The 18,179-nt window shown below is 51.7% G+C and overlaps 1 protein-coding gene across 3 annotated transcripts; it reads right to left on the bottom strand.

Annotated features, from left to right (window-relative positions):
• Nucleotides 1-344: 344 nt before the first annotated feature.
• On the bottom strand, nt 345-12,473 carry LOC137422028 (midnolin). 3 transcript variants are annotated; one of them, XM_068108714.2, is made up of 7 exons: nt 12,119-12,473; nt 10,782-10,869; nt 10,577-10,642; nt 4,666-4,812; nt 2,641-2,773; nt 2,242-2,472; nt 345-1,838 (listed from the first exon to the last, which is right to left on the bottom strand). In XM_068108714.2, exons 1-7 carry the CDS (start codon nt 12,307-12,309, stop codon nt 1,483-1,485), a joined length of 1,212 nt encoding a protein of 403 aa, XP_067964815.1. In that variant the 5' UTR covers nt 12,310-12,473; the 3' UTR covers nt 345-1,482. The 3 variants fall into 3 exon arrangements, with proteins under 3 accessions (XP_067964815.1, XP_067964823.1, XP_067964832.1); XM_068108722.2 differs by having other exon boundaries at nt 11,899-12,425; XM_068108731.2 differs by lacking the exon at nt 12,119-12,473 and adding an exon at nt 10,993-11,130.
• Nucleotides 12,474-18,179: the final 5,706 nt, after the last annotated feature.

The following is an 18,179-nucleotide window of genomic DNA, read 5'->3' as shown; positions in this document are numbered from 1 at the left end:
TGTGTGTGCCCTCCCAAGGATTGACGTTAAACGGGCGTCCCATTTGCCATCATTCGTTGGTGGACAGGAAAGTTCCCATGGTCTACCACGAAGAATACGCAGGCTATTGGTGAAGCCTTGCCAGCACCATGATCAAATTACAAATTCCTGCACAAACCAGCAGGGGGCACTGCATCAGCACCAGCACAGCCACACCCTCAACCAATGACACCACCCCCAAAGCCTTGCGCTGCATACGGATGAAAAAGCATCACCAACTAAATCGATTGCAGGATCAGTCGGAACAGACATCCAGCCACTCCAAACGTCAATCTCAAGGCCAAGGCTTCAACTTCACACAAAAATGTATAACGGTTATTTATTTCCACAATCAAAATTAGAGGCTACATTCATACAGAAGAAAAAAAAAATCCTACTTTGTGCTTACACCATTTATACCTGACAGGTTGCATAATGAAGGTAAACCAGACAAGCACCAAATAAGCCAAATCAAAATGGCTTTGAAGAAGAAGAAGAAGAAGAAGAGTTTTGCCTGTTTTGGTTATAGTTTTAAAATTTATCCACATCTTGGTTGTGTCCAAACTGTCAAACAATGGGTCAAAGTTGAACCGATCAACCATAGATCTTCAAATTGCATTTAAACTCCAATCTTGAAAGGAAATACCAAGGTGTGGGGCCGGAGGATAGGGGAGACAAGGCAAAGCAGGAGCTGCCTCGCACAGGCCGAGGCAAGCGATCCGGAACATTTCGGCTCCGATAAACAGAGCTGCGATTGGGGCAACATGGTTTGAATGCACAGGTGCGCTGGTTTGCTTACAGACAGTGCTCAAGATAGGTAGTGCCAGTTTCAATAATATTTTTGTTCAACTACAATATCGAAGCACTGGGCCTGCACAAGCAAAACGGATTCTAATTCAAGGTCTAGTGACACCTTCACAAACCACACATCACATGTTCAACACGGCAAGCTAAACGCATACGGAGTGCAGGCAGAACAGGTCCATGATTACAGGTGGCAACACGAAACACTGAACAGCAAGAGACATCACACTTAAATATACAGCAGGTATCCGTATCCTTCTTTTCGTGACATCGACCAGGCCTCCATACATTGCTAATGCCCATGCACAAATACACTTCCAAACCCAGCGTGTTCGACGCCTTCCTTTATGCACCTGATCCCGGTCGAGCTCAAAGTCAATGAACCATGGATCACATCAAAACAAGACAAACAAAATGCATTATTGCTCTTGTAGTTGTGGGGGGGAAAGGTGTAGAGAAGAAGAGGAAGAGGGGAGGCCTCAACCACAGGGGTCAACAAGTGTCCAGTAAAAAGTGCAAAGGTTCAGTCAGATGGATGCTCCACTGTCAAGCGACCACAAGAGATGTCTCGGAAAGTAGGGGAGTTATCATGGAGAACCATTTCGATGAGAAATCGATCCGAGTGGTATCGGAAGTCCGTTCCGAAACTCAAAAACCACGTCACGCCACGAGGTACTCGAGTTCCATTTCAGTCCATGAGGATTCGACGATACCAGTCGCTCCAGGAGAGCCCTCGGCTACAGCACGATGGTCCACATGGATGCCCCGCACGTTTTCCGCCTGCACAGCCTCCTTTGCGATACTCCCAGTAGCTGCTCCCTTGCTCGACATTCCGGACGAGCCACAGGGAAAGTAAGGTGCACGGGCGTCACGTCGAAGTTTCCTCTGTAAACGTCGCTGGTGCATAAGTTTCTGGAGGTGTTGCACCTTGCAGCGAGTCATCTGCACCTCGTGACTATCACCGCCATCTGAGGACCCAGAGGAAGCTCTAGGCGATAGTGGTGGCAAGTGAAGACCTGGAAGGATTAAAATCGAGCAGGATATACATCAGACTAAAAATTATATATTAAAAATTTCAAATATCCTGGATCAAAAAAAATCATTCCCATTAAAGCAGTTAGCAAACACTGGGACATTGGGTATAAGTGCATATTTACTTTCCCCTTGCAAGCTAACATCCTTAAATTTTAATAAAAAGTACTTCAACGTCTCCAAATGTCCGTCCCAGAAATACAACTCCTGGTCCTGGAGACAGGAACCCCAAAAAAAAAAAAAAGTAGAGGTCGATGGCGTGCCATAGCAAATCCCCACGCTTACTGCCTGAAGCAAAGCTGAAAGATTAAAAAGTTTTCACCCCCCCCCCCCCCCCCCCCTTCAAAAAACATGGGGATAAATGTGGATAAACATCAGCTAACTCACCGAAGGGTTGACTTGTGTTACTGGGGGCTTGCTTCGATGATCCAGATTTGGAAGTGGAAATTCCTGCAGCTGCTGAAGTTGTCGGTGATTGCGCCGAGTGCTGGCTCGTAGAGACACTTCCTCGCCGGTACACATGGGCCGCACCAAGGAGATCACTCAAGATACGCAGCACAGTTGCCACATCCTTACGTGGCTCACCACTCGGATCTTGGCAACTCGGGTGGAGGCTACCTGGGGGAAGGGGTTTAAAGAGGTTTCATTTAAAGCATACACACTGTGCCAAGAAATTGAGTAAGCTGCTGGTCTTGTTAAAGGTCTCAAAGCTAAATGTCCACAGAGTCAATCTTTTCATTGGCTGAATATCCCCAGCAAAATAAATAAGTGAATCAAAGAGTCAACCTGAAAATGTGCCCGAGAAGACACCAGGAGAATGGCTCACGAAGCTATCAATGACAGTCCCATAGTTCTTTGGGTGAGTCGAAGGAGGTGGAGGAGGCGTTTGAGGTGGTGGAGGTGGTGTTGGATGAGCTACCTGAACAAAAAGGCAAAGTTACTTGCAGAAGACAGGTAAACAAGGCCAAGTTTGTCATGCCAATATATATATATATACACACACAGAGAGACACACACACACACACACACACACACACACACACACACACACACACACACACACACACACACACACACACACACACACACACACACACACACACACACACACACACACACACACACACACACATACACACACACACACACACAGAGACACACACACACACATAGAGAGACACACACACACACACACACACACACACACACACACACACACACATAGAGACACACACACACACACATAGAGACACACACACACACACACATAGAGACACACACACACACAGAGACACACACACACACACACATAGAGACACACACACACACACACACATAGAGACACACACACACACACACATAGAGACACACACACACACACATAGAGACACACACACACACACATAGAGACACACACACACACACACACATAGAGACACACACACACACACACACATAGAGACACACACACACACATAGAGACACACACACACACATAGAGACACACACACACACATAGAGACACACACACACACATAGAGACACACACACACACACATAGAGACACACACACACACATAGAGACACACACACACACATAGAGACACACACACACACATAGAGACACACACACACACATAGAGACACACACACACACATAGAGACACACACACACACATAGAGACACACACACACACATAGAGACACACACACACACATAGAGACACACACACACACATAGAGACACACACACACACATAGAGACACACACACACACATAGAGACACACACACACACATAGAGACACACACACACACACATAGAGACACACACACACACACACATAGAGACACACACACACACACATAGAGAGACACACACACACACACATAGAGAGACACACACACACACACATAGAGAGACACACACACACACACACATAGAGAGACACACACACACACATAGAGAGACACACACACACACACACAGAGAGACACACACACACACACACAGAGAGACACACACACACACACACACACACACACACACACACACACAGACACACACATAGACACACAAAGACACACACATAGACACACACTCTCCTGGCCAAAAATATTGGCACCCTTGCACTTTTTTCAAATAATGCACCATTTCCTCCAGAAAATTGTTGAAATAAAAAAATATTTTGGTATCCACATTTGTATTTATTTTGGTTTGCAGTGAACAAAACAAAAAAAACCTGAAAAAATGACTAAATCTTAGCTTATTCCACACAGAAATCCTAAAATGGCCCGATCAATATTATTGGCACCTTTTAGAAGTTTAGAAATAATTAGATTTCAAGCAGCTGATTCTCCTTCACTTTGGAATTGAACTCACCTGTGGTGAGAAACAGGTGCCTGCAAATAAAAATCACCCATTCAACCAGTTTGAAGAGAGAAAATGAGTCATTATATTCTGCTGTTTTGCGTCACCGTGTTTACCGCAATGTGCATGAAGAAAAGAAAGAAAAGAAAGAAAAGCAGAGAATTATTAAGTCGAGGGTATATTACCAAATATTAAGTCTAGGGTGTCAATAATTGTCATTACTTTTTATTTTCTGATTTAAAAGGATATATTAAGTTCTGAATCAAAAACAAAGGTTCTGTAATATTAACAGTGAAATAAAGAATTGTGGAGACAAAATACTTTTGTCAATTTCAACTTATTTTTAGACAAAATTGTGAGTTATTAGAAAAAAGTGCAAGGGTGCCAATATTTTTGGCCACGACTTTATATATACCAAACCAAAACAACAATAAATCTCACTGGAGGAGCAGGACCAGAGCCAGGCCGAGCAGCTTCCGGGCGGCCACGTGGCTGCGACGTCCACAGCTGCAGCTGCACGAACATCATGCGGTCACCAACACGCAGTGCCAAAGTCAGAGGGCAACGGCCAGAGAGAAAGTCACCAACCTGAACAAACGAATAAAGATGGTCGGAAGCACAAACTTAGACAACGACAATGATCACCTCCACCACCAAGAGATGGACGGAGGTTAGGTTTTCACCCCAATATCTGTTATGGACAGATCGACTAAACTTGGTGGACAGGTTGGGTATGTAACAAGTACGAATTGACAGAATTTTGATGAAGACCCAGATAAGTGAACATCATATATATATATATATATATTTTTAATGATGCTTCACCATTGGGAGATAGGGCCAAAAACGATATATAGCAGGATATCTCAGAGTTATGGACGGATTTGGACAAAAACTTGGACAGGTTGGGTGTGTGACAAGGACGAATAGATTCGATTTTGGTGAAGATCTGAATATGGATTCGTATACAATAATTTATTTAATTTTTAAGTGGTGATGTCGATTCGGGCCGGGCGATGGTGGCACGATGGTGGCGATGTCCTCGGGCGATGGTGGCACGTTTGCCATCATATTGCCTTTCTATGGCTGGTACACACAAGGCGGGGGTCGACACTCCTCTCCGTCCCATTTTAAGTGGTTCTTCACCATCGAGAGATCGGACTAAAAGCGATATACAACATGATCTTTAAAAAGTTAGGGACGGGTTATGACTAAACTTGGTGGAGTTGGTTCGGTGACAAGAAGAAGCGATTATATTTTGGTTCAGGTCCGAATCCAGATCCGGCCTATCGGTGAGATACAAAACAAACTGTTCAGCCTGGCGGAGGTTTGCGCTCTACCGAGTGCAGTTCTAGTTCGAAAGTTTGAGTTTGGGGAAGGGGGAATGCATCAGCACCGAATGAACAGTTTTAGCGACTGCTACACCGCACATGCACGAGGAAAGGCAAGGCGCCATCTTTATCGCCACACACACAATGGTATCGACGCTCGCAACAAGATCCGTTTGGTATGACCATCTGAAGAGTTCGGTTCAGGTTCAAATCCCGCATCGAGGCGATTTGTCTCGTCTGTCGCCTCCGAACGCATCGACATACGCAGGCATCTTAGTCCTTGTCCAACATGCGATTATACGCAGAAGCAACTTTGCCTCAGATCACTTAACACCAGGCCAAAGCTCATCCTTTTGCATTCCAAATACAAAAAGATCTTGCCACGACCCGTACTACCACCCTCCGCACCATTTCCTTACAGGCCAATTCTTCATGCCAAGTCACGCCACCAGCTGGCCTGAAGCGAGTCGATAAAGCTGCGGAAAACCAAGGGTTTCCTCGCCATCTGCTGCTGCCCTTCCTCCACAACCACGGCGCAAACACCCACTGATTCTCGTAAAAGGCAAGCGTTGCACCACCCTTTCCCCACCAATTACTTGCATGACACCCTCTTGCCTTATAAATATCCGACGTATCACTTGAAGTATGGCGTGTTATTTCCAAACCCTCATCCCAAAAATATTCACCGCATCAGGACAGCAGCTTGTAAATCGCATTGCCTTATCCCACGGGAGAATGACCAAACATGGCAACGGGCTTCCATCCAACACCAGACTGCCCGTTCTATTAATTTGCATTATCAACCACAATTACACATTCTAAACAAACAACTCACATTTTCTTGGCAAGGATAGAAAGCATGTGGTAAACGAGCGAGGAACCGCAGCTGGAAGGCACAACAAAAAGCGGGCCCAGCGGGGAAGGGGTCCTGCAGGGTACGACCTCATAGCCCTGACAACAGGAAGTTATTATGCAATTGTGCTGGCCGCTCGCCATGAACCACTTCCAAGACAGAAGTGAACATCACAGCCAGCACTCAAGGGCAACCTCAGGCATGCGGCGCTCCAAATGAGGCACCATGACCGGCCTGACCACGTTTACACATGCGTGTGCAATATTTTGAGAGCTGGGCATGTGCAGCACGGATGCAAACGGCAAGGACAGTCCAAAAGGGGAAAATATTTTGCTGAAATCGTCACAGAGTCGCTGACGATGTATACAAAATGCACCATTTACCGAGAGACAGGAACGTCTGGCTATGAAAATGTGCACAAGTGTTGCTCTTCTAAACAGCCAGGCAAACGTGAAGCCTCAAAAACAAAATACCAAACTCTGAGCAGTGAGGATAGGCGTCGAGGGAATATGATTGGCAAACGATGTGAATGATGGCATCATTTTCCTCATGGGTACTCAATCCTATATGAAAGTTTGATATCGATCGGTTCAGTTGTTTCAAAGAAGGTTTATTTTTTATGTCTTTTTATTTTTTTCCCCCCAATCTAATATGGCTGCCAAACTAAATCATGTGTTTAAAGTTTTGCATCGATCCGTTCAGCAGGAAGAGAGCGGGGGGAGAGATCGAGCCGATCCCGATCGGCGGGGGAGAGATCGAGCCGATCCCGATCGGCGGGGGAGAGATCGAGCCGATCCCGATCGGCGGGGGAGAGATCGAGCCGATCCCGATCGGCGGGGGAGAGATCGAGCCGATCCCGATCGGCGGGGGAGAGATCGAGCCGATCCCGATCGGCGGGGGAGAGATCGAGCCGATCCCGATCGGCGGGGGAGAGATCGAGCCGATCCCGATCGGCGGGGGAGAGATCGAGCCGATCCCGATCGGCGGGGGAGAGATCGAGCCGATCCCGATCGGCGGGGGAGAGATCGAGCCGATCCCGATCGGCGGGGGAGAGATCGAGCCGATCCCGATCGGCGGGGGAGAGATCGAGCCGATCCCGATCGGCGGGGGAGAGATCGAGCCGATCCCGATCGGCGGGGGAGAGATCGAGCCGATCCCGATCGGCGGGGGAGAGAACGAGCCGATCCCGATCGGCGGGGGAGAGATCGAGCCGATCCCGATCGGCGGGGGAGACATCGAGCCGATTCCGATCGGCGGGGGAGACATCGAGCCGATGCCGATCGGCGGGGGAGACATCGAGCCGATGCCGATCGGCGGGGGAGACATCGAGCCGATGCCGATCGGCGGGGGAGACATCGAGCCGATGCCGATCGGCGGGGGAGACATCGAGCCGATGCCGATCGGCGGGGGAGACATCGAGCCGATCCCGATCGGCGGGGGAGAGATCGAGCCGATCCCGATCGGCGGGGGAGATATCGAGCCGATGCCGATCGGCGGGGAAGAGATCGAGCCGATGCCGATCGGCGGGGGAGACATCGAGCCGATGCCGATCGGCGGGGGAGACATCGAGCCGATGCCGATCGGCGGGGGAGAGATCGAGCCGATCCCGATCGGCGGGGGAGAGATCGAGCCGATGCCGATCGGCGGGGAAGAGATCGAGCCGATGCCGATCGGCGGGGAAGAGATCGAGCCGATGCCGATCGGCGGGGAAGAGATCGAGCGAACCAGTGGGGGAGAGATCGAGCCGATCCCGATCGGCGGGGGAGAGATCGAGCCGATGCCGATCGGCGGGGAAGAGATCGAGCCGATGCCGATCGGCGGGAAAGAGATCGAGCCGATGCCGATCGGCCGATGCTACAAGTGGAAGAGATTGAGCCGAGCGGTGGGGGAAGAGATCGAGCCGAGCGGTGGGGGAAGAGATCGAGCCGAGCGGTGGGGGAAGAGATCGAGCCGAGCGGTGGGGGAAGAGATCGAGCCGACCGGTGGGGGAAGAGATCGAGCCGACCGGTGGGGGAAGAGATCGAGCCGACCGGTGGGGGAAGAGATCGAGCCGAGCGGTAGGGGAAGAGATCGAGCCGATCGGTGGGGGAAGAGATCGAGCCGATCGGTGGGGGAAGAGATCGAGCCGATCGGTGGGGGAAGAGATCGAGCCGAGCGGTGGGGGAAGAGATCGAGCCGAGCGGTGGGGGAAGAGATCGAGCCGAGCGGTGGGGGAAGAGATCGAGCCGAGCGGTGGGGGAAGAGATCGAGCCGAGCGGTGGGGGAAGAGATCGAGCCGAGCGGTGGGGGAAGAGATCGAGCCGATCGGTGGGGGAAGAGAGCGAGCCGACCGGTGGGGGAAGAGAGCAAGCCGACCGGTGGGGGAGAGCGAGCCGATCGGTGGGGGAAGAGATCGAGCCGATCGGTGGGGGAAGAGAGCGAGCCGACCGGTGGGGGAAGAGCAAGCCGACCGGTGGGGGAGAGCGAGCCGATCGGTGGGGGAAGAGAGCGAGCTGATCGGTGGGGGAGTAAGAGTGAGAGGATGGGTGGGGGAGTAAGAGTGAGAGGATGGGTGGGGGAGTAAGAGTGAGAGGATGGGTGGGGGAGTAAGAGTGAGAGGATGGGTGGGGGAGTAAGAGTGAGAGGATGGGTGGGGGAGTAAGAGTGAGAGGATGGGTGGGGGGGGGGGGGGTAAGAGTGAGGATGCATGGGGGAGTTGGAGAGGATGGGTGGGGGGGATAAGAGTGAGAGGATGGGTGGGGGGGGGGGGTAAGAGTGAGAGGATGGGTGGGGGGGGGGGGGGTAAGAGTGAGAGGATGGGTGGGGGGGGGGTAAGAGTGAGAGGATGGGTGGGGGGGGGGGGGGTAAGAGTGAGAGGATGGGTGGGGGGGGGGTAAGAGTGAGAGGATGGGTGGGGGGGGGTAAGAGTGAGAGGATGGGTGGGGGGGGGGGGTAAGAGTGAGAGGATTGGTGGGGGGGGGGGGTAAGAGTGAGAGGATGCGTGGGGGAGTAAGAGTGAGAGGATGGGTGGGGGAGTAAGAGTGAGAGGATGGGTGGGGGAGTAAGAGTGAGAGGATGGGTGGGGGAGTAAGAGTGAGAGGATGGGTGGGGGAGTAAGAGTGAGAGGATGGGTGGGGGAGTAAGAGTGAGAGGATGGGTGGGGGAGTAAGAGTGAGAGGATGGGTGGGGGAGTAAGAGTGAGAGGATGGGTGGGGGAGTAAGAGTGAGAGGATGGGTGGGGGGGGGGGGGTAAGAGTGAGAGGATGCATGGGGGAGTAAGAGCGAGAGGATGGGTGGGGGGGGGGGGGAGTAAGAGTGAGAGGATGGGTGGGGGGGGGGTAAGAGTGAGAGGATGGATGGGGGGGGGGGGTAAGAGTGAGAGGATGGGTGGGGGGGGGGGTAAGAGTGAGGATGGGTGGGGGGGGGGGTAAGAGTGAGAGGATGGGTGGGGGGGGGGGTAAGAGTGAGAGGATTGGTGGGGGGGGGGGGGTAAGAGTGAGAGGATGCGTGGGGGAGTAAGAGTGAGAGGATGGGGGAGGGGGAAGGAGTGAAACAGAGAGAGAAAGATGAGATGGTTCTTACTCAAGTCATGGTATTGAAGATGTCGCGATTAAAAATGCTGCGATAGAAGTGAAATAGTTTCATTTACAACGCTTAAAGGCAATCCACAGAATCCATGCTGAAACAGATCAGGTAGAGTCGGTCACTGCAGCACGACTCATACAGTGAGACGCCCACAAGCACCCGAACATATGGCAGAAGAGCAGAGGCTCTGTTGATGGGCAACGAAACAATAGACCAGACCTCCAGGTTGGACGAGCAAGCGGCTCATGGAAGACAAGTCACGTGGGAGAAAACTATTAATTTGCAGTCTACGAGACATTGCCTTCATCACAATATTAATGGGATAAAACACCTGCCATGCTAAATTTCAAAAAATAAATAATAAACCAAGCAGCACCTTCAAAAACCCCTCTAAGGTGATTGCACCTGCAGGTATGAGCAAGGTGGGATTTACAAAACCTATTTTGGAGCATTTCCATCATTCGACAAAACACAATGATTAAACTTCATCCCAGATGGCAGCTCCAGTTAGAAAAGAAAATAAATAAACTACAAGTTGAGAAAATAAAAAGAAAGAACTCGGTGTCATCATCATGCTGAATCAGGAACTTCATACGAGGCTCACCTGAGTGTCAGTAAGATTCTCCAAAGCTTGGGCCACGGAATGCTCCGCGGTCGGGGAGCTTTGCAACTGAAAGGTAAAGAGGGGGGTGGGGGAGCAGAGGTCAGAGGTCCCATGAAGCATTATGGGAAAGCATTTTCCCCACAAAGCATTGCAAGTCCATTCTTGATCAAAGTTTCAAAAGGTAAGTGATGATGACCATGCTCACCCGTAGTCCAGACTCCACGTTGAGGACGAGGGTGACCTCACTGCAGCGGGTGACGCCATAATCGCTGATGCGACCCGACGTCATGGGACTGCAACAGATGCACCAAAAACATACGTCAGCACAGAGCAAGTCAACATTTGGCAAATCTCTACCTGCCAGCATCACCACCGAAACGTGACGCCATTAGCATCCAAAGGTGACACAGACTCACAAAATCGAGTCAATGGGCCATCAATGGGTCAATGGTGTCAATGTCAAAGTCAATGGGTCACCCGGGTGGACGCTTCGACCTCCACACCTACATAACCACAAAAAGCGCACAATCGCCCACACCTTCCCATTCAAAACTGCTCAATTACATCCTCTTCACCACAGCCTCAGATATTTCCTGAAAGTCTGCAAGGTCGCCACGCCCAAGCACCATGGGGCGAGGTTCGCAGCTACCCAGGTAAACCCAACTCGGCGTTTCAAGGCTTCACGGGCAAAGCCACGCGCGTGGGCGACCGCTTTACAGGTGCGACACCACCAGATTAATTGGGACATCAACGTACACCTGATCTCACTCAAAGATGGATGGGAATTGAGAAAAAGAAAGGAGGTGGAAAAAGACCGCACAAAAGTCTGAAAAATAATACGTCAACCACGGTTTGACCATTTTGACCACAAAATTCCTGGTGGTGTACGCACGCACACCAATAGTCGGTGTAGTCGACAGCAGTGTCTCACAAACGAATCACGAGTGGTCACGTGGTGGCTTCACCTTCCATGAACTTTCCTTTCCCACAAAATCAGACTTGTTTGAACAATTACTACAGAAGAAGCGATGATGACTTGTGACGTAATGTGACAATGACGCAACAACATTACTCATCAATAATTAATTAATTATTCTTTAAAATATAAACAAGTTCAACAACTTTGGTGAAAATTTGTGTTACAACTTAGTTTACCAATTATAAATATGCTACCGGGTATACCCAAACATGTGCACAACTACCAGGTAGCTATAAACTAGATGAGTAACTGGCCTCGGATGACTCGTAAGACAATGCACCAATCACGTGACAACGTTTTAAGGTATTCGCGAAGATTATTAAAAATATAAATCCCGACTAACCGGGCACAAGAATCACCACCTTCTTCGCACGTGCAACCACAGCAGGTGAACATCAGGTGCGAACGTCAAAATTATTTAAATAATTAAGATTCAAATCGCAATTCGACTCGCATCGAAACCCCCATATGACGTCATGTTGTAGCAAAAGCAAAGCGATCTCGATCGAACGGACGGGAGGGATTCAAACACGCAACACCCACTCGGGCATCGCAAGGCGCACCTGTTGCGATACAGGAGGGCGAGGCGGCGCCGAGGAAGCCGGAGAGCTCGAGCTATGCGACCCTTGAGCCCCTGCACCGTCTCCCCCACGGGCACCGCGATCTCCAGCACGGAACCCGTGCTGCTCCGCACGAACAGCGGCATTCCCGGCGAGTCGCGATTCGCTTCACCCGAACTCCGCTCCCAACCCATGACTCGTGTTTCACTCGACTTCCGACTCGCTAACCCGCGACCGAACTCGGACAAAGACTTAGCGAGCTTCCGGAGACGAGCCCGAGCGCCTCCGGTCGCATTATATATACAAGAGCGCGGTCCAACGGCACGACGTCATTTTTGTTTCTAACCTCCCAGCCAATAGCTGCAAGGCAAGCGTCGTGCGTCATCACCTCTTGACCAATAGGAATAGGACACTGCTCATGCGTCAAGAGCTCTCGTCCAATAGGCGTTTCGCCGACGCAATACCTAAACCAATGAGCACGTCGGGAATGACTGACGTCAATGGATATTGGATAAGAACGCGTCTTCGCAACCGCGGGAGAAGGAGCCGTTGCTTTGCTTTGGAAAAGGCATCGGCGGGGACTCCTGTGGTAACGGATGTTGTCAACACGCACGAAACAAAGGACCATGAACCGCCTTGCGGGTCGTTTATACCGGGTAGGGGGGATTCCTGCACGGAGCCGGGACGGATCCCAAGGATGGGAAACATTCCTCGTGGCCGCCATGTGCCGGATGAGGTGCCTCCTCTGTCCCTCGTGGACATACACGGCTTGTGTTGAGGATTTGAGGTGTATAAATAAATAATACATTCATATACAGTATGTTATTACTAACCGTGTACAGTACGTACAGTACGACATCTCGGGTAAATTAAATAAAAGCCGCACCCATAACATTGTGTTTATAGTTCGAAGAACGAACGCTTTGAACCTTCAGTTCCGGTCTTCATGAAGCTCGTCGGTTCGAACCTCGGACACAAATAAAGATTTATTTACTTTTCGAACTTGTATTTTTTAACGACTTTCCTTTATTTAAATAAGATTTGTGGAAGGTATTCCTTGGTGATTGATTATAGTTTCCTCCTTTATATTTACTTTTAATTTATACAAAACTGAGGGGGGCTGTGACCGCGATTACGAACCGGGCCGTGACCCAGAACCGGGCCGTGACACCGAACCGGGCTGTGACCGTGACCCCGAACCCGGCCCTGACCGAGATCCCGAACCGGGCCGTGACCGAGATCTCGAACCAGGCCGTGACACCGAACTGGGCTGTGACCGAGATCTCGAACCGGGCCGTGACCGTGATCTCGAACCGGGCTGTGACCGCGATCTCGAACCGGGCTGTGACCCCAAACCGGGCCGTGACACCGAACCAGGCCGTGACCCCGAACCCGGCTGTGACCGCGATCCCGAACCGGGCTATAACCACCATCTCGAACCGAGCCGTGACTGCGATCCCAAACCGGGTCGTGATCGCGATTTTGAATCGAGTCGTCATAGCGATCCCGAACCGGGCCGTGATCGAGATCCCGAACCCGAACTGCACGCGGCAGGCAAAGTGAACACCACGTGCCTTTAGGAATGCAACGTAAGCTGCCAAAGGCCGGGAGTGGATGAGGGCGGGGAAGGGCATAGGGGAGAGGCATGGGACGAGGTGGAATGGAAGGAGGTGCCAGGCGGGAAAGTGTAGAGGTGAGAAGCAATTATTGGGACGACACTAAAATGTGGATGGGAGGTTGGAGTTATATTATAATTTATATGGAGAGAGGAGGTGGATGGGGATGGATGGGTGATGGGGACGTTGTGTGGATGTGTGGTAGGGGGGAGGTGCAAGAAAGTTGGAATTTGGGAAGAGGTGTTTGTGATTCAGTAGATCGAGGGAGGAATCTCGACGTCAAAGCCAGGACCCCCTACCAATCGAGCACCAAATGTTCCAACATGGCGTTAAACCGGGAGCCAAAGCTCCTGGGAAACGGGTTCAGCATAAGCCGATCGTCGTCGTGGTTCTGCTGTTCGTCACAGAGCAAGTTAAACAGTCCGATCGTCACAGCAGCGAATCACGAGCTAAGTGGGCGGACGTAGGATGTCGCCGATACAAATGAAGGATGACGGACCCCACGGAGGCTGAAGGAAGCGTCACCTGTCACGGAGAGCATATGCGACCCCTTTAAAACATGTCCCCGCGGACCTGCTGGCACAGCAGATAGCCCGAGTGACTCAGACATATTCGAGACGATAACAAATTCGCTTCCATCACGCAGGTCCGGCCCGAAAAGTGGACGCGGGGGGGGGGGAGAGCTCAAGGATTGGCTTCCTGCCCGGACCATGCACAGGAAGGAAACCAGGAAAGGCTTGGAATTCCTTCCCTGGCTCGCCGCCTCGTGCTCTCGACCTCTTTCCCGGTTATTTTGTTTCTGGAATCCCGAATCCAGTTCCACAACCCTCTCCCCCTTAAATCAGCAAACGTGGTTTTCTTTCGAGTGAGGGAAGGCAAGGGGGCGTGGCTACAAACAATCAATCCGTCACTCTCTGGGTGGGGGCGGGACAGGGGGCGTGGCTACAATCAAACCTTCACTCTGGGTGGGGGTGGGACAGGGGGCGTGTCTACAAACAATCAAACCTTCACTGGGTGGGGGTGGGACAGGGGGGGCGTGGCTACAAACAATCAAACCTTCACTCTGGGTGGGGGCGGGACAGGGGGCGTGGCTACAAACAATCAAACCTTCACTCTCTGGGTGGGGGTGGGACAGGGGGGCGTGGCTACAAACAATCAAACATTCACTCTCTGGGTGGGGGTGGGACAGGGGGCGTGGCTACAATCAAACCTTCACTGGGTGGGGGTGGGACAGGGGGACGTGGCTACAATCAAACCTTCACTCTGGGTGGGGGTGGGACAGGGGGCGTGGCTACAAACAATCAAACTTTCACACTCTGGGTGGGGGTGGGATAGGGGGGCGTGGCTACAAATAATCAAACCTTCACTCTGGGTGGGGGTGGGACAGGAGGCGTGGCTACAAAAAATCAAACCTTCACTCTCTGGGTGGGGGCGGGACAGGGGGGCGTGGCTACAAACAACCAAACCTTCACTCTGGGTGGGGGCGGGACAGGGGGCGTGGCTACAAACAATCAAACCTTCACTCTCTGGGTGGGGGGGTGACAGGAGGCGTGGCAACAAACAATAAATCTTTCAGAGAAATTCCCGCCTTTCGTTGGAAGTCTTGGAGAGCACCTGTTGGTTTAATTTTAAGCGATCGGTGTTGCGTTTCCGCAAAGTCGCCTCCATTGCAGAATGTTGACATAGTTCGGTACCTGGTGTTCGTGTCAGCCAATGGTGCCGCGTCCTGGACCTCAGTAACCTTGTCGCGCTCACACAAAATGTCCAGGGCACGACCTGAGCAAAGTGTGGAGCGGCTGGCAGTCTGGTGAAGAGCAGTGAGGGCGGAGATCGAGTGATTGATCGAGTGATTAATTGATGAATGAATGAATGAGTAAACGACCCTTGGGATGGGTGTTGTATTGAGGACGTGTCCGTGCAAAATGACTGCGAACCTGGCGGACACCTGAGTCACCGATCCTCGAGGCACCTGCTGATTCAGGTGAACGCGCACCGCGCCCATCATTTCCAAACAACCGTCGGGGCACGGCCAGGTATGAAATACAGGTGGAGGTTGACAAAGCGAGACGAGGCAAGAAAAGGTAGGGCGCGTCCACTTGTGAAATACCGTGCAGGTGTAGACGCAGGTTGATAAACTGCGGAGGGCAGGTCTATCCGCTTTCCGACAGGTAGATTCACCATTGATGAACTGATGTGAGCTTGGGTTCGATTCCCGACCGGACGATAAACGGTCCGATTGGCGTTTGGCGAGAAAGGTGTTGCATCGCAGAGTACGGATCGATCCACAAGCCGGCTGTCCCGTCTACTTGCATTAGGATTCTAAATCGATGCCGAACTCACCTCCAGTTCAAAGCCAGTTTTAGCCAGCCGGTTCGTGAAAGAGGTCACCTGGCCGACTCCACAAGGTTGGAATATAATAAATGAGGTTGGTAAAGAAGTAACCGTGCCAGCTATCAGGATGGGGCCAGGTACGAAGTGCAGGTGAAGACTGCCGGCTATCAGGATGGGGCCAGCTACGAAGTGCAGGTGGAGGATGCCGGCTATCAGGATGGGGCCAGGTACGAAGTGCAGGTGGAGGCTGCCAGGTAGGAAGTGCAGGTGGAGGCTGCCAGCTATCAGGATGGGGCCAGGTACAAAGTGCAGGTGGAGGCTGCCGGCTATCAGGATGGGGTCAGGTACGAAGTGCAGGTGGAGGCTGCCAGGTAGGAAGTGCAGGTGGAGGCTGCCAGCTATCAGGATGGGGCCAGGTACAAAGTGCAGGTGGAGGCTGCCGGCTATCAGGATGGGGTCAGGTACGAAGTGCAGGTGGAGGCTGCCAGCTATCAGGATGGGGCCAGGTACGAAGTGCAGGTGGAGGCTGCCAGCTATCAGGATGGGGCCAGGTACAAAGTGCAGGTGGAGGCTGCCAGCTATCAGGATGGGCCCAGGTACGAAGTGCAGGTGGAGGCTGCCGGCTATCAGGATGGGGCCAGGTACGAAGTGCAGGTGGAGGCTGCCAGCTATCAGGATGGGGCCAGGTTCGAAGTGCAGGTGGAGGCTGCTGGCTATCAGGATGGGCCAGGTACGAAGTGCAGGTGGAGGCTGCCGGCTATCAGGATGGGGCCAGGTACAAAGTGCGGGTGGAGGCTGCCGGCTATCAGGATGGGGCCAGGTACGAAGTGCAGGTGGAGGCTGAGAGCTATCAGGATGGGACCAGGTACTGAAGTCTTCTGTCATTGAGCCAGCAAACTAGGAGCACCAATTCACATTTATTGCCACATCTGAAGCAATTTAAATGCTCTAATGGCGGCAGGTGCTCCATTTGAAACTGTTGGTTTGATATACATGGCCTCATGATGCCCACAAATAAATTGGAGGAGGAGGAGGATATGGCAATTTATTGAGTGACATTACCCTCACACGTTCCCGAATGAACACGCAAAGCTCTTGCCAACCTTGCCGTGAGTCAGTTACAGATTCGGCCCTAATGATTGTTGTTATGATTATTGTTGTTGGTTCAAAGTATTCTGGTGACTGTGGTTGAAGGGAAAGGGTTATTATAGTTAAAAGATTTAAAAGCGCTCCTGGTAAAATGTGGCCGGAAATCTGGATCGTGACCGGAAGAGGTGGAGCGAGGAAGAAGAGGCGGTAGGAAATCGTGAAGAGACGTGGTTGTTGAAGCTCCCGCCCGAGTGGTCGACGTACAGTGCAAGTGAACTTTGCGTCCTTGAAGGGAAGTTCGGGCAATAAGAGATATCGCCGGAGTGCGTGGAGCCTGTGTCGTCGGGTATCCTCATTGAGGTTCCGGAGGATCCTGGCCTCAAAGCCCGGGTTCGATAGAAAGCCGTCCGCCATCTTCGCCACGCGAGCAACCTGCAGTGAACTGGTTTGGTCGTGTCGGCTGGGCATTATTCCCCGGTGGTTTGCCGGGGACAGCTGTGCAAGAAAGGGCACTTGAGAATTATACGGAGGCTCGCAGATTGAACCGCTAACGTGTACGTCGGAGCGCGTCTGTGAGGTTCCTTTCCACCGCTGTATTGCTGGGTGCTGAAGAACGTGACCTCGGGGTCGCCTCGATCGCCTACGCCTCAATTGACTGATCGGGCCTTGACTCCCCGATCGCGGGAGCGCACAGAGACATTGGGACTTCGCCTTGGAGGGGTGCAGAGACATTGGGGAGGTGCCGTGAGTTTGGGGTTAAGGGGCTTGATAAGGTTATCATCGCAAGATTTGATAGTTGGGGTGATTGCCCCCATTGTTGTATGGCTCTTTTTGTGTGATTTCTAATATATTATTGTTTGTTCATAACCTGGTGTGGTTGCATTATTGATTTGACTGTTTCATTTGCTGGTTCCATTGAGGGTTTCATTATTTGCTTGATTTCAACCAAGGATAACACATCTTTCTGCCGGGGACCCTCTCGGGGTTCGGAGGTCTACCGAGACCAGAGGTAAGGGGAGGACCCCATA

This window comes from Myxine glutinosa, chromosome 1 (assembly GCF_964187855.1).
Source record: "Myxine glutinosa chromosome 1, kmMyxGlut1.1, whole genome shotgun sequence".
Classification (NCBI taxonomy): Eukaryota; Metazoa; Chordata; class Myxini; order Myxiniformes; family Myxinidae; genus Myxine; species Myxine glutinosa.
The sequence above is the reverse complement of the archived record's forward strand: the minus strand, read 5'-3'. Positions and strand labels throughout refer to the sequence as shown.